The 26,425-nt window shown below is 36.7% G+C and overlaps 1 protein-coding gene across 2 annotated transcripts in view; it reads right to left on the bottom strand.

Annotated features, from left to right (window-relative positions):
- Positions 1-21,927: 21,927 nt before the first annotated feature.
- Positions 21,928-26,425, bottom strand: part of ARID1B (AT-rich interaction domain 1B) — a 535,516-nt gene continuing 531,018 nt past the window's right edge. For both annotated transcript variants that reach the window (XM_051997996.1, XM_051997995.1), the window contains exon 21: positions 21,928-25,095. In XM_051997996.1, coding sequence (XP_051853956.1) covers positions 23,365-25,095 — 1,731 coding nt within the window. In that variant the 3' untranslated portion in view covers positions 21,928-23,364. The remainder of the gene's footprint in view (positions 25,096-26,425) is intronic.

Here is a 26,425-nt window from a genome sequence, read left to right as displayed (position 1 = left end):
AGTGGACACAATTTTCATAACACCCCTCGCAGTCCCTACAACTAACCTGACCACCACTACTCATCTGTTCCAATTCCCAAAATCATATATGTATATTTTCCAACACAACATCTAGCTATCCTTAATTTCATGATCCTGATGACCCAGAACTTAGTTCTACAGGTGACTCTGTTACTGACTCACTGTCAAGCTGACTGCTCTTTCTCACTCATAAAAATCAGGATAATATGGCTAACCACTGACCTACCTCAAAGCACAACTGCAGTCATGCTCATTGCTTTGAGCTCCAAGGATTAAAGGTGCTGTAACTCTCAAAGACTATTATTAAGACAACCCAAGCCCAGAAGTAGGTTCCCTAGACTCAGCCAGCTGGAACTTTACACCCACCTTTCTTAAATAAAAATGTGTATAGGTACAGTGCTATAAACCAAATCCAAGCTCTTCATGCTCCGACTTCATGCAATCATAAGGTAGGAAAGGACCACCATAAGTTATTTGGTTCATTCCTCTTGCCTTCTGGTAGGACTGAGTCTATAAAGGATAAATGCTTTTCCTCCTTTCTTTAAAATCTCCAGAAGCGATTACACAGTCTCCTGGCAATGGAGTCTTTTATCTTAAAAAAAAAATGCCTTGAAGTAAAGATCTTCATCATATCTAAATGGATTCCATGCTGCTGGAATTTATGTCTTTTCTTGTCCTTTTCTCTGAGGAAATAGAAAGCAGCTGCTTATTTTTACTCACATGAGTCTCCTTTCTTAAATTTGAAAGCTGTTATTAACTTGTCCCTCTCCTCCCTCCTCATCCTCACCTCCCAGCCAGACTACTGCCGGCTATTTCCCAGACCTTTCACTACATTTATTGTCCAACTGAAAGAGATGATTGTGGAATATATATGGATTCCATTTCTTCACATGCCTCAGTGAGTTAGGAGGCCTTTGCTGTGGGGACAGACCTTCTTTAGGAAGGTAATTTCAGGTTTGGGAGAAATTATAAGATGGTAAAGCTGTCACAGAGGACAAATGACAAGCACATTTCCATGCTCCCTAATGACTCTCTGAATGTTTCCCTTCATTTTGTCAAAAATAACATCATCATCTTTCCACAACACTCAAACACCTGTCTGTTCCAAGCCTTCCTTCAGAATGAATGTCTTCACTCACTGTCACCCAGCACAAATGTTTCTGTTCTAAGTCTTACAAAATGACTCCCACCCCCCACACTCCTCATTCTTAGCAAAGATGCCAGATTACTTCCAGTTGTTTCTATTTCTAGATACCATCTTCTCTGCATATAATCTGGAAAATTTCAGTCACCTTTAGTATGAGTAATGGACCCCCCATCCTTGAACTCTTAGATCCCATCCTCTTCCAACTACCTCCTTTCCAGAATATTTGCAGTCAGAAGATTAGAATTCAAGCTTTACCTATTGATGGTGTGAATCTAGGAAAGTCATGCTCATCTCTCTGAGTTTTGTTTTCCTTAGGTGAGACAGCACAACACAGTGAAAAAATACTTCACAAAAGCTTTATGGATTGATTGATTGATTGATGGGACAGATAGGAAGAATTCTCTTTTAGATTGAGAGAAGCTGGGTTCAGATCCTCCTATCATTACCCATATAATCTTGGGCAAATCACTTAACTGGTTTTTAGCTTTCTCATCTTGGGCTCTATTATGATCTATTAAAAATGGAGGTGAGTCAAGCTCCACAACCTACACAGCTCAGTAGTTATTTTTTTTGAGGGGAACTGCTTTATAAACATTAAAGAGTTACATAAGGTGAGTTATTGCTGTCATCATCACTTTTTAAGCTACAAAAGAATCCTACTTCCAAATAAAGGGGATGATTTCAGAATAGTTAATAAAGTGAAGTTCATAAGAAGCATAGACAGCTCTGCTGTTACCCCCATATACATTCCCTCCAAAGCCCCATGCTATCCAAAACTGCATGATAGAAACCATAGAACTTGTGAGGAAGTGGGGATTTGGGTACAAAGCTCAAGAACTTTGTCAACAAACATTAAAACAAAAAAAGCACTTAGTAAGAGTAGCACTATTTTATATATGTTAAATGGTTAATACATACCTAGATACCTTAGTAAACAGTGGCAGATGGCCTTGGGTTGCCACTTAGCCTCTGCATGCCTTCTCAGAGCTACTGGGTTTTAAAGAACCTCTTGGAAGTTGGGCAGGCTGTTAATCAGGGCCCGGAGTGGAACATTTAGAGGCCATGGGGGAAGGGCAGTGGTGATGTAGACAGCTCTTCTCTGTCCACAGCTCCTACTACATCAGATGATGTACAACAATTTTCCTTTGACAAAAAACTGCCACAGAAGTGGCAGTTTGTGAGTTATTGTGAATAGGTGCCGTTTTCTGCCTTCAAGATATTTCTTGTAGAAGAAACCACAAAGAAGCAAATTCAAAATTCTCATTATGTTCAAAACATTCTCTAACATATCCATCTTGTTGGAACAAATTCATTTTGAAACAAGTGTTATAACAAAATTGAAAAACAACTATTCTGAACCCCAGTCTACCCTTTCAGCCTTGGACATAAGGATAAATTAAAATACCAATTTGATACTTATGAACAGTGTACTCTTGACTAAACCACTCATCCCCCTCTGAACCTCAATTTCCTCTCCTGTAAAGCAATAACACTTGCTACCTATCTTACAAAGTTTATTGTGAGGAAAGCATAAAGTGTTCTACAAATGGGATTTATTATAATTTTCTTTCAATGATCTTTCATTGAAGATAGACTGGACTGGTATAGAGGGTTACAGAGATCTATGTTTGGATTATAGATTCATCAAGGGTGATGATAACATCTTCCACCTCTATGTGTCCCACACTGTGTTTTATGTAACACTTATCTAAAACAATATTTGTTGATGATGGATTGGTTGGTTTTTGCCTACTTGCTGTCCCACCATGATCTAATACACAAAGTATTATATTTGAAGTCAAAGGCTCTCAGTTTGAACTTTGGTCCTGCTATTTATTACCAGTGTGACCTTAAGTTGTCATTGACTTTTTTTTGGTACCTCATCTCTAAATATAAAGTGCTGAACTAGATGAGTTCTAAAGTCTCTTTAACTCTAAAGTTTATGATTCCACAAGCCTTCTGGAAGATATGGCTGGGGTCATAATGTTTTGAGCATTATGAGAATTTTGAGTTTGCTTCTGTGTGGTTTCTTCTACAAAAAAAACATTTAGAAGGCAGCAAACTACATCTAATCATAAACCAAAATCTCCCCATTTTCAAGATGCTATTTGCATTTATATTTTGTTTTATTTTATGAGCTTTTTAAGATCAAGAACGGCTTCTTTTTAAAATTTTCTTTATATTCTCAGCACTTAGTACAGTGCCTAGCATACATAGTTGATGCTTAATAAATGCTTATTGACTGATTAAATTAATGGGCTAAGGGGGTTAATCCCTCTATAAACTCTAAATATCATGTGTCTACAGGATTTTCTTTAAATAGTATGTATCATTTGAATTCTCTTAGCTCCCTTCAATATCCAGCACTATGCTGCTTCTCTGAAGAAATTTCCTAATGGTAGTAAATAGAGCAATAGATTCAGAATTAGGAAATCCTGGGACCAAATCCTAGCTCAGACATTCTCTCAGCTTCAGTTTTCCTTGTCTGTAAAATGGGAAATAATAACAGCACCTACTTCAAAGAGTTGAGGATCCATTAAAATGATATATTTAAAGTAATTTGCATGGGTTCAAACATTACATAAAAGCAAGTTATCATCATATTCTAGAAAAAGAGAACAACTCAAGACAAGAGAATCTCTTTAAAAAAGGTTTGCAATATTTTGCTTTTCCCTGGGTTCTTTTCAAGTAGTATTCAGGTTTCCTGTAGTTTTTTTTTTTTAAGAGTCTGGGGAAGAAGAGTCAAATTTGCTCCTCTTCCTTTACTCAATAAACTTAGCTATCCTTTGATCATGCAAGGAGTAGTTCAGAGTTTTCTCCTAGTTTGGACATCATATCTAAGCCTCTTAGAATTCCTTAACAGCTCAGATCTAGTGCTTCCTCTGTCATGAGACATTTCCCCCCGAATTCTCCCAGATGCAAGTGTCTCGTCCCTCCCCAGCAAGTTATCTTGTATTAACTTTGCTTATACTTACAGATATATATGGTGTTTTCCCCTAGTTGAATGTGGGTAAGCTCCTTGAGGGCAGGTACTGCTGTGTCTTGGAGTTTGTATTCAGAGTGCTTCGCACATATTAGGCATTTATTAATTATTACAGATTGATTGATAGGCTGGACAGAAAGAATCTCTCCCCATTGCTATAGCATTTCATTTGGCCTCTGAGGACCCTCCTCTCTTCTTTACTTTGGGGCTATAGAGGAAGCAGATGTCACCAAATTACTGAGATCTATGTACCCATTGTAGGAAAGGCTGGAGAAAGAAAAGTTCAGAAAAGGAAATCTTCAAAATTAGAACACGTCAAATGTTACTTTGCTATGAAAAGATTGGCATGTTAAATATGTGCTAAGAAACCAATGTATTCATAGCTAAAATTTTCAATGTTTCCCTATTTAAAGTTTTCAGATCATACCATATTCTTTTATAGCCCTTCTATAAGCAGCATTTTTTAGATCAGTCATTTCTATATAGGGGATCTTTTTGTATACATTTGTGCCAATATGTACATTTTGCTTCTAATATAAAAATAAACATTTTTATTTTGGAGACTGCTTCAATCATTTGGGGGAAAATGTTTTACTGAACAATAAATGGAACATATTTGTCCCTCTTCTCAAAGATTATTTAGGTCTTTGACATCTGTTATTGAAACTTGGTTGTTTTTTTGGTTCTACTCCTACCCATTTGATTCACCTGTTCTTTCTGCCTAAGATCACTCTGAAGTATTACTGAATGCTCTTCTTCTTTATGTTTTTCAGAGTCCTTTCTTTCTGTCTTGTCCTTTATAATATCCCAAAGCCCTGACACTGGGCAGAGAAAGATGTAAGGGTTGGGCAAACTGGGAAATATTCATCCAATTCTGGTACTATTGGGTTGAAATAACAAGCCAGTATCCAAGTGTTTGGAGTCTTTTACAGGCACATAGATCATCAATGAATCAGACCATTATAAACATAATTTTAGAGCTGGAATAAAAAACTCCATCTTCGCTTTGATTTACCAAGAAGCTGAGACCCTGATAGTTTCAGTAATTTATTCAAAGCTACACAAGTTACTACAGAGGAAAAATCTGAACCCAGATGTACTGCATTTCCAATTCAAGTACTTTCCCACTGCACCATTATTGTCCCCATTAGAAACTGACACTGCCTTATTTGCCTTGTCCCTTATGCATCTGAGCTCTGACTCAATGAGTCCTGAAGACAAGTGATATGTTTGGCTAAGAGAATTGATGTGTTTCTTTTCTTTTTCTTTTTCTTTTTTTTTACTTAGGCAACTGAGATTAAGAGACTTGCCCAGGGTCACACAGCTAGGAAGTATTAAGTGTCTGAGGTCGGATTTGAACTCAGGTCCTCCTGACTTCAGGGCCAGTATTCTATGCTCTATGCCATCTAGCTGTCTCAAGAATTGATGTGTTTTAATGAAATATGGCAATGTGTAGATTCCTGGACTTGTTAAAGAGAAGAGCTGGAGAAAATTAAAAAGTAACTGGAATGCTGAAGTGTCTACTGAAAAAAGATTTTGCTTTTTCAATGCCTTATAAAAGAAAAAAAGGGAGTACAGTTATTCTGGGGAATTCTCATTCCATAGAATCCATTTTCCTGGGGGCTGGAGAGAGAGAAGTTGAAACAATTGCAGTGAAATTTGTCATTGGATCTAAATTTAGGGATATCTATTTTGGTGAGAATTACTTGTGAGGGAGATGTGTTTTCCCAATCTTATTTTCATTTTTCCCCTCTAGGGTGAGAAGAGAGAAGTTTTATCCTTTGTGGGTTCAGAATATAAGAGCTGAAAGGGACTTCAGAGATCATCTAGGCCAATTTATGTCTACAAGAACAAACAAAAATTATTATTACTATAGCTTTTTATTTACAAAGCATATGCATGGGTAATTTTTCAACATTGACCCTTGCAAAATCTTCTGTTCCAAATTTTTCCCTCCTTCCCCTCCCCTCTTCCTCTAGATGGCAGGTAGTCCAATACATGTTAAATATGTTAAAGTATAACAAACAAAAAAATTTTTTAAAAGAATCTCTTCTGACCTGAGTTTCAATTGATAAATGATGGACAGAAGCAGCTACACCCAAAGAAAGAACACTGGGAAACGAATGTGAACTATTTGCATTTTTGTTTTTCTTCCCGGGTTATTTTTACCTTCTGAATCCAATTCTCCCTGTGCAAGAAGAGAACTGTTCGGTTCTGCAAACATATATTGTATCTAGGATATACTGCAACATATCTAACATATATAGGACTGCTTGCCATATAGGGGAGGAGGTGGAGGGAGGGAGGGGAAAAATTGGAACAGAAACGAGTGCAAGGGATAATGTTGTAAAAAAAAATTACCCTGGCATGGATTCTGTCAATATAAAGTTATTATAAAATAAAATAAAATATTTAAAAAATAAATAAAAAACAAACAAACAAACAAACAAAAGAATCTCTTCTACAGGATTTCCTTCTGCCCTAGTGAAGGGAAACCCATTACCTCATGAGACACCCCAGGTTACTTGTAGATAGCTTTCATCATTAAGAAAGGTCTTGCCCATTCATTACACTTTCTTTTGTCCTATAGAGACAAGCTAGATAAGACCAGCCCCTATTCCATTTAACAGGTCTTCAATTATTGGTAGATCTCTATCAAGTCCCCTTCTAAATTTGTTCTTTCTTCTCCAGGGATCTTGAATCCACCATTTAATGTTCTCTTCTGGATACAGTCATTCTTCTGGATACATTAGATACACTGAGATTTCCTATTATGTGGTGATAAGAGCGAAATCCAGAGTTCCAGATGTGGTCTGATTAGTACAGAGTACAATGGAACTACTGTATCTTCAAGCCTGAATGCTGCATTTCTTACTGTAGTTTAGAATAATTTTCACTTTTTTGTGATGTCACATTTGTAGTTCACTAAAAATACTTCAGTCTTTTTCATAGAATTAGTGCTTAGCCACACATCCCTTTATTTGGAAGCTGATTTTTATAATCCAATTATAGAACTATAAATTTCATCCTATTTGAGTCTAAGTTTCTCAGGTCTTTTGGGTATGAACCCTGTACTCTAATGTTGTAGTGGTCCCTCCAGGCCTTTTGTCACCTGAACATTTGACAAGCTTACCACCTATATCTTCATCCAAGTCATTGATAAGATGGTAGCCCTGAGGGAATGTCAACAGAAATCTCCTTCCAGATTGACAGATTCATTAGTGACTCTTCTTTGGGTCCAGTCATTCAAGCAGTTCCAAATCTAGCTAAATGTACATCACCTAGCCTATATCTCTCTATCTTATTCACAAACACAAGAAGAGAGAATTTGTCAAATGCTCTGCTGAAATCTAAATCTACTATGCTTATGGCATTCCTCCAAAAAAAAAAAAATCACAGTCTCTTAGAGAAACAAGTTTCTTTCAAAACAAACAGTCTGGTTTTCCTGTCAAAAACACAAAGTAACCTAGTCATGACCTGCTTTTCATGGCATTTGGTAATCCCGCTTTCTTTTTCTAAAAGCTCACAAACCAACTCCGTAATAAATGTGTTTTTGCCTGAAACAGAAGCCAGACTTCCTGTTTGCAGTTTTGTAGTTTTTGTAGTTTTACCCTATTCTCCTCTCCTTTCCATCCCACCCCGCATTGAAATATTTGTTCTTTTCCAGTTTGTGGTACTTTTGTATTCTCCAAGCTCTTTCAAAGATTAACATCAGTTTGGCAGTCACACATGCCAGTTTTAAAAAAGATTCTTTTAAGATGTAGTGTATCACGGCCTGGTGATCTAAATTCATTGAGGGCAGCCACATGCTTTTTGACATCTTGCTTACCTTGTGTTTCCATTGCCTGCTGATTAGTTTTGTTCTATCCTTTCAAGTCTAAAGTCCTTCTTTGGAAAAGAAAACAGAAGCAAAATAAAGATCAAGTAGTTTAGCCTTCAACCTGTGTCTGTTTTCAGGATAACATTTACCTGAAGCACCAGGCCTATCCCCACTTTGATCTTTCTCTTACTATGAGCATAATTTAAGAGAGGAAAAAAAAGCTAAACTGATAACTCTTTGTTTGACTTACCACTTTTCATCAACCTCCCTTTGTTCTGCCCTTTAGCCCTCTTGACAGGTATCCTGGGGATTATAAAACATGTTTTTGTATTCAAAAGTTGATGAGCCTAAGATAACCCCAAATGGGTTCATAAAGAATTAGACACAACTGAAAATGACTGAACATACATACAAACAGACCCTAGCTAAGGATAAAAAGTTGAGGTAAACACTGGGGAATTTACACCTCCCAGAAGTCTAATATTGGTCTCCAGTGTCCTGCTACATTTTCATTACCCTTACTTTATTCATTTGCATATTCATTTCAGACCATGGGTTTTATTGCTGGATTTCTTTTTGTATGCTGTATAACCATGAAATACTCTCAGACTTATCAGCTCTATTGAGGCAAGTCTCTATACATTTTTTTACCCTCTTAATCCTATTTGAGGTCTTGAGGTAAATGTTTTTACTAGTGCTTTCTTTTTTGTTTTGTTTTATTTTTACACTCCCATCTCCTGCCAAAAACTATTATCCCTATTGTAAGAACATTATAATCAGTGGGGAGCCACAACAAATTATAAAATCTCAGAAGTACATGGGAAATTTCAAGGCTATGTGCTCCAAGTTTTACCTGAAGTAGTTAGACTTTTCCTCTACAGTTTTCCCAACAAGTAAGTGTTTCCTGCAGCCTTTTCTTGAAGTCCCCAGTGAGAGCCCACTACTTCCCAAGGCAAGCCATGATATATAGAATGTTTTTTTCCCCCTGAAATCAAGGCCAAATGTGCCTTTTTTTGTAACTCCTATCCATTACGCTTTGGTACTAAAACAAGTTTAATTCATCCCTTCTTTTGGGGGTCTTTCATATGCTTGAAAAAAAAATCTTACTACCTCTACCTTCATCCACTTTGTCATCTCTTCTCTAGGTCAAACTTCCTCTGTTCCCTTATTGGTCCTCATATAGCATATAGAGTTCCTAGATAATCTTGTTTGCCTTCTTTGCATTCTTAGGGCAGTTACCATGTGCAATGAGTAGGCTGTCAGTTTGGAGTTAGGAAGACTCATTTTTCTGAGTTCAAATCAGCCTCAGACACTTAGTAGCTGTGTGATTCTGGGAACATCACTTAATTTTGCCTCAGTTTCCTCATTTGTAAAAATGAACTGGAGAAGCAAATGGCAATAATATCTTTTCCAAGAAAATGACAAATGGAGTCACAAAGAGTTGGATACAATTAAAAATGACTGAACAACAAATACATGCATTCTCCAGTTTAGTAACATTTCAAAATGGAGTGTGTGAAGCTGAACAAAGTGCTATGTGGTCTACCCAAGATATTTAAAAAAAAAATCAGTAATTACTTTTTTAGTTCTGTAAGTTCTGCTTTTTAATGAAACCTAAGAATATATGTTTATTTTGGCTGCCATATCATACCACTGAGTCATATTTTTATGGTTCAATTAACTTCCCAATTGCTTTTCAGATAATCTGTGCTCTAGCCACACCTCCCAAGTTTTATATTTATTAAGTAGCTTTTTGGAACCAAAGTGCAGGTACATAATTCATTCTGTTCTCTTTTCTGAAAATGGGGACATTAATTGATCTCCAATTCTGGGAGCACATCGCTGATGGTGATCATTTCAAGTAAATTTTGTTTGTTGTTGTTGTTGTTGTTGAGTCATTTTTCAATGATATCTAACTTTTTATAACTCCATTAGGAATTTTCTTGGTAAAGATACTACATTGGTTCACCATTTTCTTCTCCAGCTCATTTTACAGATGAGGAAACTAAGGCAAACAGATTGAAATGATTCGCCTAGGGTCACACAGCTAGTAAGTGTCTGTGGCCAGATTTAAATTCAGGTTTTCTTGACTCCAGATCCAGACTCCAGACTATCCTCTGTATACCTTACATTTTATTAGTTTCTCCAACAGCCAGTCAAGATCTTCTTGAATCTTGTCACTCATTGCCTTAGTTATCCATTCTAATGGGAGCATATGCAAATCTGTTAAACATGTTAACCATGCTTATAATCATGGCTTTGATAAAAAAAAAATTAATAGCAGGAGGACAAGCACATAGTGCTAAGGCACACTCCTACAAACCTTCTGGTAAGCTGACATGAAACCATTAATGAATACTCTTTGGATCTAATTATTCAACCAAATCCAAGTTTATCTAAATGTCCTGTCATCTAGTCAACATCATCTCATGTTTCTCATAACACGAAAGACTCAACTGTTCTTCTAAAATCAAGGTAAACTATAGCTACAACATTCTTTTGGCTTACTACTTTATTAATCTTATATATATATAAAAGATTTGTCTGCCAGAACCTCTTGATGAGGCTCTTTATAATCTATACTTCTTTTACTAAATATTCACTAATTGTGCTTTTAAGAATTTTACAGACTTTCCCCCAGGAACTGATGTCAAAGTTTGTTGGTCTCTTATTTGTGAAATTCATTCTGTTCTCTCCATCTTCCTCCTTCTCTTTTCCTTCTCTCTTCCTCCCCCATGCTCTCACTCTCTTTGTCTATCTCTGTCTCTGTCAAAATCAGGACATTGTTATTTTCCTATTGTTCTGGACTATATCCCTGTTATTCATAACCTCTCAAAGATCACAAACAGCAGCTCAGCAATTATAAATTATCAGTTTTTTTTTCCAGCATCACAGCAAGTAGTTTATGTGGGTCTTGACTTGACTATCATAGAAGGCAGTTATTTAATCCCTATCCTAGGAAAAGGTAGCTAAGTTGTACAGTGGATAGAATGCCAGGCTCTGAGTCAGGAACACTCCTCTTCTTGAGCTCAAGTCTGTTCTCAGATACTTACTAGCTATGTGCCTCTGGACAAATCACTTAACCCTGTTTGCCTCAATTTCCTCATCTGTAAAAATAGGCTGAAGAAGAAAATGGCAAACCACTTCAGTGTCTTTGCCATGAAAATCCCAAATGGATCATAGAGTCACATACAACTGAAACAACTCAACAACAACAATCCTAGGAAAAGGCTCACACAAGAAGCAAAGAATACCACTGGAGTTTGAATGTGAGGATGTAAAAATAATTGCTAGGGTCTGAAATGAATGTTGAATTTAATAGATAGATAACATAAAACCATAACATAAGGGTTCATGGAGCATATGACATTTAAGCTGGATCTTAAAATATAATAATTAGATAAGCAGAAATTAGTGGCAAGGACATTCTAGTAGGAGAGGTATCTTTAGTGATGGGAGAATATTCTGGCTTGGCTGGACTGTGAAAGGGAATATGAATTAAGTTTGGAAAAATAAATGGGGGTTAAATCAAGAAGAGCATTGAGCTTACATCTCATCCAGTAGGCAATAGGAAACCAATAAAGATTTTTGAGGAGGAGAGTGACAAAAAAAATCACTTTGTCCAGTCATTTCAATTGTGTCCAACTCTTCACGGCCCCATTTGGGGCTTTCTTGGCAAAGCTACTGGAGTGGTTTGCCATTTTGTTTTCTAGTTCATTTGACAGCTGAGGAAACTCAGGCAAATAGGGTTAAGTGACTTGTCTAGGGTCACACAGCTAATAAATGTCTTTTGAGTCTTCCTGACTCCACATGCTGTATCTATTGTGCTACTTCTACTTTAGGTGAATTATCTGGTAGTATCATGGAGGGTACATTGGAGAAATAACATAGGGAAAGTTAAAAAGTTTTGTGATAATTTAAGAGAAAAATAAAACTAGGAATGAGAATAGAGGAAAGGGATGAATACAAAAGATGGTTCACACACAGGGTAGTTACAGGGGCAGAAATCAGACTGCATGAGGATAAAGTAAGCATGGCTGGTAGTAAGGAGCAGCAATGAGTGGTTCAAAAGTAGTCACTTACTTGTGAGATGTTGGTGAAAAGGAAAGAGAAGTTGATCACTCAAAGAGACAATGGAAAGAGAAAGGGAAAGCAGCGGCAAGGACTTTCTTAGAAACCATTCTTAGACCAGCAAGGACCATTCTTTTTTTGTTGTTGTTGCTGAGGCAACTGGGGTTAAGGGACTTGCCCAAGGTCACACAGCTAGGAAGTATTAAGTGTCTGAGGTCACATTTGAACTCAGGTTCTCCTGGCTTCAGGCTGGTGAGCAAGGACCATTCTTAGAAATGTTAGCACATTAGCAGGGAATCAGATATAATGAGCCATCTCCCTTTGTCTTGAGGTAAAAGGATTTTTAGCAATGGAAGTACAAAATGTGTATTATGCTTTGTTTGGGATTACTTATTAGCAAAACATTTCCACAACTCCCAGAAATGAACAAAATCAAATAATTCTTTTGGTTGAGATACAAGCACACTTTGCCCAACAGCATTAATTGGCTCTGAGAAAATAATTTGCTTAGATGAACCAATGTCACATTAAATTTCATAGTTAGGATCCTCCGATTTGCATCCTAAGTAATCAGCCAAATGATGTCACAATGGGGTTTTACAACAGTGTGATGAGTTTGGGTTACAATGTATTAAAATGTTAGTGGGAAACTGTGATAATCAAGGCAACAGTATGTGTGACTGAAGTGTAAAGAGAAACTCGTGTTTTTAACTAAATTGTTTGTAATATTTGTTCACCCAAGTATTGTATTATCGCTGATATGTTCATTAAACTCAGTATTAGGAAAAATATTCTCAAGGTTGAGAAAGATCTAATTATCAGATAGTCTTCAAAAGAAAGGGAAGGGAGACCTTTATAAGTGCTCTTTAAAGGTGATTTGGAGAAAATAGGGAAAGCTTTGTTGGAAGAAACCTTTTTTTCAGCTGTAGCAGCAAAGGACTATTACATAATGGTGTGAACAATTCCTCCTTTTAAAAAAAAGAGAAAATGAACTAAATGCATTGTTGGCAATATACAGAAATACACTCCATGCCCCCATGTACCCTTTCCTCCTTCCCCCACGCCCAACCCCAACACAACTGAATGAATGGAATAGATATTTTTATGTCAAAATCTAAGGCCTCTGAATATGCTGAGGAACATTTGAAGTTAAATGAGGTTTTTTGAGATTTAATTATTTTCATATTTTAAAAAATTCATAATAGGCAGTAGAAATGCAAAGGGAGAAGGATACAATCAAATGGAAGAGTATTCCTTACCATGTATAAAGCAGCATGCTGGGAGTAGGTCATAAGATTGTAATTTATACAGCATTATGTAAAGATAAATATTCATTATCTATCTATCTACCTATCTAGCCCTTTCCCCTCTTGAATCTTTTTTTTTTTTCTTTTGGGTAGAATTTCTATCAGTTTCCAATGCCAAGAGAGTACTACCTGGATCTTCTTTCTGTAATACAAAACCCCTCCAACTTGTGAGCTATATTACAGTCATTGCAGTTTACTCTCAAGGTGTCAAGCTAGCCAATCAACAAATACTTGTCAAGAACTGACTGCACCTTGCTAGGGGGTGATCCCAAAGAAAATGAGTTGTATTCTTCAAAGAACTTGCAGTCTACTTGGGATATTAATTATGCATGCATGAAACAACATGAGAACAATTAAAGAGGGAACACAGAGCCCTACATAATAGGGCAACTATAACAACTCATATTTTTATACTGCTGCAAAGGTTACAACATATTTTTGAATATCTGAGGAAGTAAATGAAAGAGATAATAGTCAGAAAAAAAAATCTTCTATGAGAGATCTTAAGGAGATAAAGTTGTGACATATGTAAAGGCATGGCGGGAGGCAGGCTCCTTAATCAATATTCCACATATAAGCATTGATGAGTTTCAGTGTCAGGATTATTGGCTTATTTTGTATTTTTATTATGCTTCTGAGTAAAGGGGCAAAGCCATGGGGGAAAAAATCCAATTCTTTCCCCTATAGGTAACCTTAATCCTTAGCTATGGACTTGGTGGGGTTGTGTGTTGGACTAAAGTGCAAAATAGTTGTCAACACAGCTTAGCATAGAGTGGAAAGTGTACTTGTCATGAGTCAGAAGTCCTGTGTTTGAATTGTAGCTGACATTTCATAGCTGAGTAACTCACTTAAACCTCACCAAGCCCATTTCTTTATCTATGAAGTAGAGAAAATACATTCAAAGATCTTAAGAGCTCTGGAGACCATGCTTTGTAAAGGGCAAACCATCACATAAATGTACAATATTATTCCTGATACCTCTGCTTCTGAGAAGATCCCTAAGCAAAATCCTTACAAATTGTGGCCTGCAGATGGGACCCCATGTAGTCTTGGCTACTTCCTAAAGCGATTCCTAAAACAAACCATAAATCTGGATTTCATCAGCAATCTAAAGAAAATAGAGGAAAACGTCATTTTTCCTTCTCTGCTGCTCAAAAGAAAATATAATTTTTAAAAAGTTTTGAAAAACCCAAGTCCTATAGAATTGCAGATCAGTTCTCTGCATTGGCATCATATTGCAAAAAAAGAAAAAAAAAACATCTTATGGATAACTTCAGCACCTTCTCATTTAACATTGATGATGGCAGGTCGTGGGTTGGCATGTGTTAGGGAGACAGCATGGTGTGATGCTGCCTCTGAATTGTACTGGCTCTATCACTGTCTAAGCAAGTCACTTAAGCTCCTGCTGGCTCGCCAAATCTCTAAGACTGTTAGGAGTTAGAGTAGGTGCTGCTCTTCACTAGCATAGAGAGTTTCTTCTACGTGTGTTCTTCATACCCCAATGAAATCATAAGTCTTTCAAAAAAAATTGAGAGGAAAAGAAGTCACTTGATAACAGGATTTGATTGCTCAGTCCTCTCAGCTTAATATACTTTTATTTTCAAATAAGAAACAAAATTAAATTTTGCTAATTAATGAAATTACTTAAAATTCTTCTCTCCACCATATAGCAAATGTTATAAAAGTGGGAGAGAGGAATCACATGTAAAAATCTTTGTAGGATCAAAGTTTTTCCTCTAAGGTTTTCATTTGGACTTATAATTTGACTAGACAAATTACTATGGCTTTTTTCCATCATGAGACATTTCCCATAAAATCTTAAAGCCAAAACAAGTACTGTCAGTATGTTCACACCATTTGGTGAAATACACAATGAACCAACAAAACAAGCCTATGGGGAAATTTTACCAAGCTAAATATGTATTAATCTTAACAGTGAATAATATATCATGCCATTTTCGCTTACTAAAATCTAAATAAACACTGGAATGATGTCTTTTAGCACTTTTCACATTGTGGTGATTTCCAAAGGATATTCCTCATTCCTGCTTGTTTTTCTTTTCCTGTTCATTAGAGGATTCTGCATCATGACAAAGAAAAGTTGAAGAGTGAGGAGGAGGAGAAGAAAAGATTCAGAAATAACATTAAAAGCTTACTTTGGAGAATGGATAGTCTATGAGTATAACAAAGTGGTCATTTAGCACAGCATAATGTAATGGCCTTGACAATTAATGTTGCTATCAAATGTGCTAATTTATTCCCAGGGAGTAGTTGTGCTCAGAGAATCCAGCCCCGAGTCATACTAGTTGTTATTAGGGAAGACAAATCCCCGGAAAACTACACATTCCAAAGTAATTAATTGAATATTAGGTTTTGGTGAACTCGAAAAGCACAGCTCCACAGAAGAGTGGATTTCCACTACCATATCCCCTAGGATGCCTTGCACATAGTGCATGCTCTAAATCGATTAAATCAACAAAAAGAGCAATATGAAGCAATATTAATTGAGCCACTGGTAAATTGAATCAAATAAGCTAAATTCCAAGGGTACACACCATGCCTTAACCACTTCTCTGCACTGCCCAACACAATGAACAAAATGCTAAATTAATTTTTGCTGGCTTGCCAATAATGTTAGCAACTTTTACTTGTCCTTGATAGGCATGAAGAGAAGGGAAGTTAAGTTGGAGTGCTTAGTCTGGAGTCTGTAAACTTGCTTTCTTCTAAAGTTCTTTTGATGACCATATTTCAGTATAACTGCTTTCCTCTCTAACCCTGGGTGTTTCATTAAAGCATTATTTTGAAAAGGGATACATAGGTGTTACAAGATCACCAAAGGGGCCTTGACACAAAAAGTTAAGAACTTCTGAATTAAAGGTATAGATATATAAGATAGGAGATGATTTGGATAGTAGTTATATTTACTCTGTCCACTCAGTATAGCAGGTTTCTGTGAGGAGTCATGAGAATGACTTCTAGAACTAGATTTCAGAGCTAAAAGGGAGATTAAAGCTCAGCTAGCTCATTTCTTCTTCCATTTCTATAAAATGCTAACATCCTTGGAGGAAACTACTATTTAGATATAAAGCATTTGTATAGAACTTTTTAGATTTTTCCATTTAAAACATTTCAACTTGATGGCATAGACTGTGATGTCCCACAGAATCAGAATGTTGGGGCTGGGAGACATCTCAGAAGTAATTTAATAGAATATATCTTAGATAATAGTCTAAGAGGTGAGATCTGGGCTTGACTTCATGTGGCTTAGACATTTATCAGTTATATGATCAAAGTCAAGTCATTTAACATGATCCTGTTTGCTCAACTCTAAAGTGGAATAACAAAGCTTACAGTGACTATACTGTTGTGACAAAGACTTTTGCTGTGTTTAGAGCACTGATTATTATTATTATTCATCCAAATACATTTCAGACAGGAGGAAAGTATGGGCAAGAAAGGTTTGGAGGACTTGTCCAGAAACAAATGGCTAGTTAGGTTTTCTGTTACTATAATTCATTTGTTCACGCCTTTCAGTCTTGTCTGACTCTTCATGACCCCATTTGGGGTTTTCTTGGCAAAGATACTGTCATGATTGACCATTTCCTTCTGCAGCTCATGAAACAAGCAGCTAAAGTGTACTTAACCAGGGTCCCACAGCTAGTTCATGTCTTGGGGCCACTTTTGAAGTCTGGTTTTCTTGACTTTGCAGTGCCATTAATATCATTATACTGTATAAAAGAACTTGCCACTCCCAGTCTATATATTTATAACAACCACCACTTTAAAAGATGGCTTTGATTTAAGCAGTTCTGGAAATGATGGTCAGACAGAAAGGTTCAAATAGTCATTGCCTATCTTTCCCTGTCTCAGTTTGTGAAGAGTAATTAAAAATAGGAATTAAATTTAAATAAGTTTTAAAAGGATATCAATGCTAAATCCTCACCATATACCATATACATGATTCTTCCAACAAGCTTTTGGCAAACCCTACCTTCAGAAACTGCCTGAGTGGCCTTTTGGTCAAGTTTGTCTTCAAGGAGATGAAGCCAGGTCCTGGGCTCTAGTTTTTAGTGGTTGCCTACAGTGTTGAAGCCAGCTCAACACAGAGCTTTGTCAGAGGATCTAAGGAGAGACTGTTTTGTCAACCTTCTTCTATTTACATGACCTTAAGCTTACTACGCTTGAGGGAAAAATAACTTAAATTCCACTTCCATATACTATTGAAATATGGCCCACTTCCAAAATGTTAACACTCTTGCTAGGAAAGTGTAAAAGACTTAACTTGTTTTCTCTGGGGATTAAACTTGCTCTGGCCTATACTTCAGATGAAAAGAATATTAGATTCAATGTCATCATCTCCTAGACTTCTTATACTCCACATCTGGCAACTCATCTTTTTTGGTGTTTAACTTTATGCTTTTTTCAGGGGTAGGAAATGGTTTCATTAATTAAGGGTGTGATGTAGACACTTTTTTAATAGGCCATGGAATAGTCCAGGTTATTATACTTGACCCTGACAAAATTTTACTCACCTTTACAACACAAAATAAGGGGTTCTGAATACCTTAGTAGTGTAGAAATATGTTAGAAAGAATCCTTATGGAATATTAGTAATAATCCTTATGGGAAATTATTCCTGGAGATATATATAGTAATCAAAATGCCAGATTGTATAAATCTTCATGTCTTCAACATAATCAAGAAACAGCAGACCAAAAAGTTGGCAATTCATTAGAAAAGATGGAAAGATTTGACACACTGACATTGGATAAATTTCTGGGAATTTTCAAAGACAACTTTTTAAAAATAGAATTTCCTTCATCTCCCTTCTATAATTGCTAAGTCTGCTGAAAGTGAGGCATCCAAGGAAGATGATTTAATTTAAATAAAAATATGCTCTCTTGGTAAAGAATAACAGAGAATTATATAAGGACGACAGAAATCAGGGAAGATCTCTCCCCTTAAAGGTGTTTCTGGGGCTACTCCCCTACTTGCTGCTGCTGATTTAGCTCCATAGCACCTTCCACTGCCTTCTTCCACTAAAGTACTGTAAGGCAGGTGTTTTAAGGCTGATTCTGAGTATTAACATAATGATGCCCCTTGACACTGTCACAAGTGTTAAATATCAATCAGATTTGGGAATACTTAGGCTAGAAAAAACAGTTGCCAGATTTGCATAGATGGTGATGTATATGGTCATATTATCAATGTCAAAATGTCCCTTTGGGGTTTTCAAAAGAACAGACTTGACTACCTCCACATACAGTTATATGATTATTCTTTGTCTTTGATTATTCAAGGTCTTGTGAATCTAGTTTGGGGAATTATCTAGGACCATTTACTTCTCCATTTTTTCCCCTGCTCTTGGCTTGTTCCATAGACCACTAAATCTACCCCACACCCCCTAACCCACCAGCATATGAGCAGGGGGGAAGGAAAAGGAGATAATATTCAGAACAGTCAATTTTATTATTTAGAACATTGAATTTTAGAGCTGGACGGGACCTCTTAGCCATTATCTAGTTCAATCACCTCATTTTAATAATGACAACACCTTACAGTAAAGTCTATTTCAATGTCTCCTTGAAGGCTATTCCAGTAGAGTACAAACTTTAGCAGGTCCTACTAAGCTGGAAAGGATTTGAGTATGGGCCTGGTGACAGGACTGTGCATCTGCTGTCCAAAGACCAGACTAGCTAAGTTCAGTAAGGTTCATCCCCAGAGATAGGTCATCAGATAATGACCTTATTTTTATTTTTTATTTTTTGGCGGCAACTCAAGAAGACCGTCTACTAAGGCGTAGAGTGGTTGCAATCTGCAATGGTGGAGGGAATGCTCACACCGATGAAAATACAGAATCCTTGAAGTATTGAATTAAGAATAATACCTTACATTTATGTAGCATGTTACAATTATAAAAATGCTTTCACATACATTTGTCTCATTTGATCCTCACAACAACCCTGTGAGGTAGGTAGGGCAGTTATCCCCACGTTACAGATAAGAAAACTGGGAGCTCAGAGAGATTAGGGAACTTACCCAACACCACACAGTTAATTAGGTGGCAAAGCTGGAACTAGAACCTAGGTATCCATGCTCCCAATCTGGTATTGTTCAATTCCCCATTAATATATTATTACTTTTAAGTAGGTATGTTAAAGTTGAAAAATGGACAAAATGGAGTTTTTGTTATCAGTGAACTGCCATATTTATTCCTCACTAAAAAGTTTCCCAAAATTGATTGCATTACCAAAATACATGGGTGATGCTCTTAGTGGGCTCAAGTTTGCAAGGCAAGCCCAAATTTTTTTTGGGGGGAAGAGGGGAAGAGGAGGGTTGAGTGGGTGGCAGAAGGGAGTCATTATCTGGTACGAAAATACCATGTGAGACTTTCTTGACTTTCTACAGGTGGTACTTGAGTAGAGGAAGAAAGTTGTGTGGAAGGGCTGGTGAGTCTTCCCAGGATGAGGATGTAAAATAGAAATCTTAAGAAGAAAATTGGTCGCTTGGACCACTAGTCTGAAGTCCTGGATGGGGGGAGGGGATACTGCATCTTAATCATCTTTATGATCTTTTTAGCACCACCTAAAGTGCCTTGCACATATTCTTTGTTCAGTAAATGTTAATGAATTATTTCTGGTATAAGTAGAATATGCTTTTTTGTTTCCCTGCAAGAGATGCTACTGCTAAGTAGACAATGAAAAAAAAAGTAACAATTTTTAAATGCATGGGTTTCAGTATAAAGGCCATCTGCTTTTCACAAACGAGGTAGTTAATAGCTTAGATTCCTGGATTTATATTATTCTCCATTAACAAAACCATTGTAACTGTTAGCCAGCGATGGGAGAGAACAACTCTACCAGAATAAACTGACTTACATAATTCTCAATGGAAGGAAAAAAAAACCTGTTTTCTCAGCAGATGCCACTTTATAATCTTTCTTACCTGACATTAAAGGAATTATCCACTCAAAACCCAGCAGATTCAACTTATAGCAGATTTTCAAAATATTAAACCCTTCTTTGCATCTTTATCTTTTTTGAGGGGTGGTAAAGTAAGTTTGGGTTATTTTGCCAATCTCTGAAGACAAAAGCCAACTAACAAAAGCTAACTAACTGCTATTAGCTAGCTCTCAAATAGGCTGCATAGTCTGTAAGGATTTCAGGAAATTTTAATTCTAGGGGTATAAACTTCTTAGTATGTGGTAAAGATTGTAAATTTAATTTTTTTTGTTTGAGAAATTGTTTTGTATATATACCTATACTTAAGAGGCACATTAATAAAAAGGTTTGATCCAGGTTATTATTTGATCATAAATCAAATCATATCAAATAAAGTCATTATTACTTTTTTTCTACTTGTTTGATGAGAGAATTGGCATGCCAGATTACTTAAGCGTTTGGGTAACACCTTCCACTCTTGTGCTCTATAAGAGAAGCCAGAATAATAATGAATTTCTCGGACAAACCTCCAGATAAAGCTGAGCATCAAATCCTATTCTTAGTAAACATATCTAAGTAGCATTATAAATAAATTTTTAATTCAACATATATTTGACTGCATTATTATGTAATAGTAAAGTAAGGTGGGAGTAAATAGATGATGAGGTTTCTTATAGGAAAAATTGTCTTTTTTCGTGACACTGGGGAATCACGTTTCACACTGATTATAACTGTATATACTTGTCTAACTCTTCCATATATTATAGTGAGTTATGGGGAGGAAAGATAATCAGTAGCCTGTGGGATCAGTAATTCTTAAGTACACTGTGATTGCAAGGGAAGTATGTAAAGGGTAGAGTCGGAAAAAGAGGGATGCCCACCAACAGTATCACCATGCAGCAATTTCAAAGAAATTGATTGTTACAGAGTAATATAGTCAATGACCCAGGAAGAAAGAAATTAAAATTAGGTGGTTGGTTTTTTTTTTTTTTTGTTTGTTTGTTTTTTTTTTAAAACTATTCAAAATTAATGTGCGCCAGGGGGAGGGTGAGAATGTAGATGTATTAGAAACCTTGTCATGCCCTGAAATGTAAATGCTAATCTCTCATTGTGTTGAATATGAACACATTCATTTAACAAGGTACACACTTAGTATAGGGTGGATGTGTTAACCTGGAATGAACACATGCTAAGAATTTTCAGTCATGTGAGGGAAACCCAAAATAGGTCTAACTTTCATTAAGGTAGAGCAGGTTTCAGAACAGGGAGAATGTATTTCTGGGCCAACCAGCAAGCTTCCAGAGGCTTTCTTCATCACATCTACGGATATATTGAATATTTTTAAAGTTAGTGGCCATCTCCCCTTTAAACTAAAAAGGATCCCAGCTCCACATAATTAAGAGTTTATTGATTCAGAGGATGACTGACCAGTTTGAACAATCTGGTTATGTCTAAAACTAACTTAGCCCATTAAGAAGTAGATGACCTTTAAAGGTACTTTCCAGTCTCTGGTTCTTCAATGAGGGAGTTGGTGGGCATGCTGTTGTAATTTTCAATATTCTTTTTATAATTGGCTTTGTTGTCACGTACATCCTTAAAGAAACCAGAACAGTATTCAAGAATACCCATCACAGTGCTTAACAAGATTTAATGTACATTTATTCTTAACATGTGGAACATATAAAGATTTTATACTGAATAAATGATATTCATTAAGCCAGAGGAAAAGGAGGAATTTACATCAAGTTTTTTTTTCTTTTTTCTTTTTTAACTACATTATCTTGAAATACAAATGTGGATTCTCATCACTGAAAAATCTTTGAAGTTGTGTTTCTTCCTTTTTTCTGTATATTTCTTTTTTTTTTTTTTTGTCTGTACTGATAACCATTTTCTAAATCAATCCATAACGCAACCATTTCCACACCTTGATTCATGAAGCAATTGTGATCGGCTGCTCTCCCGAAATAGAGCATGACTTTATACATACAGAAACTTGTACATTACCCTCAGTTTTTTTTTTTTTGTATATTTTTTGTTTTTTTTGTTTTTGTGTTTTTTGTTTTTTTGGAGATATGGCCCTAATGAAAAAAATATATAAAATAAAAATAAAAAATTATTTAAATCTACCATCACTTTGTAGTTACCACATCATGAAAAAGAAACTAAAAACTTTGTACTAAAAAAAAAAAAAAAAAAAAAAAAAGAAAAAAAAAAAAGAAAAGAAAAAGAAAAAGAAAAAATGAGGGTATGTTCAATGTACAACTTCTATATACATCACGGCCCTTAGGCAGTAAAAAAAATATTTAAAAAATGATTAAAGGAATTGTGAAGAACTGTCATTGTGGAAGGTCAAACAATAGATAGCAGACATGACAGTAGTGGTGAGGAAGCAATTTACGTTGATCGTCATCAGGTATATGTTTTCAGTCTTAACTTTAAAAAAAAAAAAAAATTGGTTTTGCCCCTAGCCTAATGTAACCATTCTCCTGTGGAGAAACTGATATCATTTCATAGTTTGACTACTGACTGACACACTGCCTTGATCCCTATACCTACATCACTAGAAGTGTCTATTGCACAGAGGTTTGGGTGATGGGATACGGGTATTTTTTTCTCTTCTGAAAAAAAAAAAAATAAGACACACAAGAAGTTGGTATGTTGCTTTCACCTTTTTGTTTCAACACGGTGAAGTTTTCCGGTCATATAACATTTTGCCACAACTTTTCAAGTCACTAATTTGCTTCCCAAAAAATATGCAATACAAATATGGAAAAAAAAAAAAACACTGAAAAGGAACTCTATGAAAACAAAAAGTGACCCTTGAATGTACTAGACAGCAACTTTGGTTAAAAAAAATAAAATAAAAGGATGTACTTATACACATAAACAGCAAATATTAATTTCATAACTGTTCAAATTAATTTCTTTAATTCCCAATTGGTAAAAAGTGAATGGGGCAGAGGAGCAAAGATTTTCTTTTCCTTCTTTCTATGCTGGATAAACAAAAACAGAAAACAGCCAGTTATAGGGGACCCTCTAATCTTCACCCACACATGCTTGGCTTCTCACGTATGTCATAACTGCCCAATCTGAAAGAGTACATCACAGATGACAGAGGCAACCAGAGAGTTCAGGACAGTCGATATTGAGATATCCAGCAAACGGCCTTCGTGCAAAAGGAATTCTGAGCGGTTCTCGTCCACTCTGGCCATGGCCAGCAAGGCCTTGGCAGCCCTGCACATCATGTCTACGCTAGGCGGTTCCAGAGGGGGAGGTTGCATGTGCATGAGGTTATGCTGGCTCTGCTGGTACTGGGCCATTGTGACCCCGTCCTCTAGGAAGCTTATCAAGTTTCCGATGCTTCCCTTCTGCACAGCTATGGCCCTTGCTGCTAGCGCGTCCCCTTGGGCAAGGTTCGATAAGAGCGCCATGGACATTTCTCGGCAGACCGGGTTTTTGCGGTCTCCAACGTACCTAACTAAAGTAGCGTAGAGTTTCTCCTGACGGCTGAATGGAGGGGTGGCCAGGATAAGGTCCACGTTATTGTCCTGGATGCTGAGCTTACACAGGGTCTCCAGCACGAGTCTTTGAGGCGACAGCACTGAGTTGGGTCCCACCGTGGGAAAGGGATCCTGCGCCTCTGCGGATGGGCACACCATCCAGTGTAGCAAGCCATCCAAAATTGGCAAGCAGATGCTTTCCGTGTAAGCAGACAAGTCTAGCTGCCCAGAAATGTTGGCTAATGTGACCAATGTGTTATCTCTTAAGACCTCGAGGCAGTCCCACCACCACTCATCCTTACTACAGCTCACCCCTTTATCTTCCTCCTCCTCTTTCTCATAGGTCTGAGGTGCCCGTTTTCTCTCTGGATGTTCATGGTGAAGGAGAATCAGCTTCCCCAGGATCAGCACCAGGCCTGGATGTTTGGACATTTCGGCGTCATTGCCAGGCACAAAAGACAAGCTACGGACAATATTTGACACACAGATACAGCGCTTGGCCAGAGAGTCCTGCCAGTGGGCAATGGTGCATAGTGGAGTCTCGTCTCGGCTCCTTGGCTCATCCTCCAGCAGTTTAATATTCCGGTGGCTTTTGGCTTCGTGAATACCAAAGGGAAACTTACTGCTTTCGACCTGGTTACTAGGGTTTGAGTCTTCGGGCAACGCTCCGGGCCGAGCCGACAAGACATCATCAATGGTTGCTATTATGCTTTTCTCTGGATGGTCCTCAAATTCACTTCTTCCTTCCAAATCTTTCTTTTTTCCCAGGAAGCCAAGGGCAGGAGGGATCCGCCGGCGAGGGGGAATTTCCATCTTGCTCTCGAAATGAGTCTGGATATGTTCAGTTGTGTCGCCTCCCCCAAGCTGCCAGTGGAGAAGCCCACTGTTGAATTCCTGAACACGGCCTAATTTGTCAGACCGGTCCACCACAAATAGATTATTCTTCTTTACTATCTTTATTGGCAGTTTGTCAAATTTACTTGCTTGCTTGGGCCTCTCTTTTAGATCAATACTGGCATCGGGAGAGGCAAGAACCATGCTCTTATCTTCTGTTCCTGTCTTTTCGTCTTCTTCATCTTCCTCCTCTTCATCTTCATCTTCATCATCATCATCATAATCAATACATTCAGCTTCTTCTTCCTTCCCAGAGTCATCTGCCAAAGACAGACTGTCATCTTTCTTATTTGCGTTGTGATCAAGTGCTTTTTGACTGGGGTCTCCCACTTCATATTCCATTAGAATTCCAAAAATGTCAATCAGGCATTTTCTAAAGTACTCTACTAAAAGCTCAAGAAATCCAGATAACTGAGGAAAAAAAGAAGAAAAATAGGAAATGGTGTCATAATATCCAATTACAACCAAAAGGAAGGACACTTTCAATGGCAATAAATTTACATTTATGAGAATATCTCCATATATCCCACAATTTATGGATTGCCTGGCCAGGAGTGGTTAAGTGCACTGTCAAGTCTAAGACCTTTGTCTAAATGTACCTTTATCTTGCTTTCTAATTGTTGCTTACCTTTACAAACTAACCCTGTGGTAACTTTGCTTCCTTTAAGCTTTCATACTCTCAAAGGGAAATGTTGTACATGTCATTCTTTTTAAATTTATACACAGCCTTTATTATTAGAAAGTGAAGGCTTGAATTCACAGACTCTTTCACTTAAAGTGACTTCTTCACTTCCATTACTTAAAGAAATATTTTTGCCCTTATTTTTATGGCTATTGTTATCATTTTATGATTATTATTTTGCCTCAGGTACCATAAGTTATTCTAATATATGCTTTCTCCTTAAATATTTCTTTTTAAGAGTAGATATCTTAGCAAAACTGCTTCTTGTAAATGCTGAAAAAATGAAAACAAACCAATTTAGGCCTTGATAGATGAACCAGGGAGTTAGGCAGAATTACTTTTCACATTTAAGTTACTTTTATATTGAACTTCAGCTGGTGGAAACAAAAATTCCTAACTGAGAAATGCTACTATTTTACTACTATGTTAGTTTGAATGAAAAATACTACCTCTGGTGATGTGATCAAAGATTCCCCCTGGCAAAAAAAAGGTATAGAAATCATGTTCTCCACACACTATGTATTCTTCATCTCTTTAAATTAAGGTCAAAAGCACAACTATTGAAAAGCTAAGTTTCTAAGTGATCTGTTTAGTACATTCTAGTATGTGTATGTGTGTCTGTGTGTGTAAGTTTAAGTTTTATTTTGGGAGAAAAATGGGGTTACTGGTAGAGTAATTTTGGTTATGAAAAAAGATAATCAGCAGTTCATCCACTGTAGGTATGAAATTTAAGTTTTCTGGTAAAGACAAAGTATTTTTTTCATACTTATCTACTGAAGAAAATTTGTGTAATTTTTACATTAATTTTACTAGTAGAGAAAAAGTTATATTTCCATATTAGTCAGTGCCTGGGGTAATTTAAGGAAAAGCAAATGTGATACTTTATTTATTATTCAACTAGAGAATTAAGAGAAAAAATGGTTTATCTATGAGTACAAGATTAGTGGCTCATTCCAGCTGTCAAAGAATTACAGAATTTCAGTTGGCTGAACCCTCAAGAATCACTTAGTCCAATTCACACTAGACCCTTTATAACACTTCTAACAGGTGGTCAGTCAG

The sequence above is a fragment of the Antechinus flavipes genome, chromosome 4 (assembly GCF_016432865.1).
Source record: "Antechinus flavipes isolate AdamAnt ecotype Samford, QLD, Australia chromosome 4, AdamAnt_v2, whole genome shotgun sequence".
Classification (NCBI taxonomy): Eukaryota; Metazoa; Chordata; class Mammalia; order Dasyuromorphia; family Dasyuridae; genus Antechinus; species Antechinus flavipes.
Note: the sequence above shows the minus strand (reverse complement) of the source record. Positions and strands in the feature narration are given on the sequence as shown.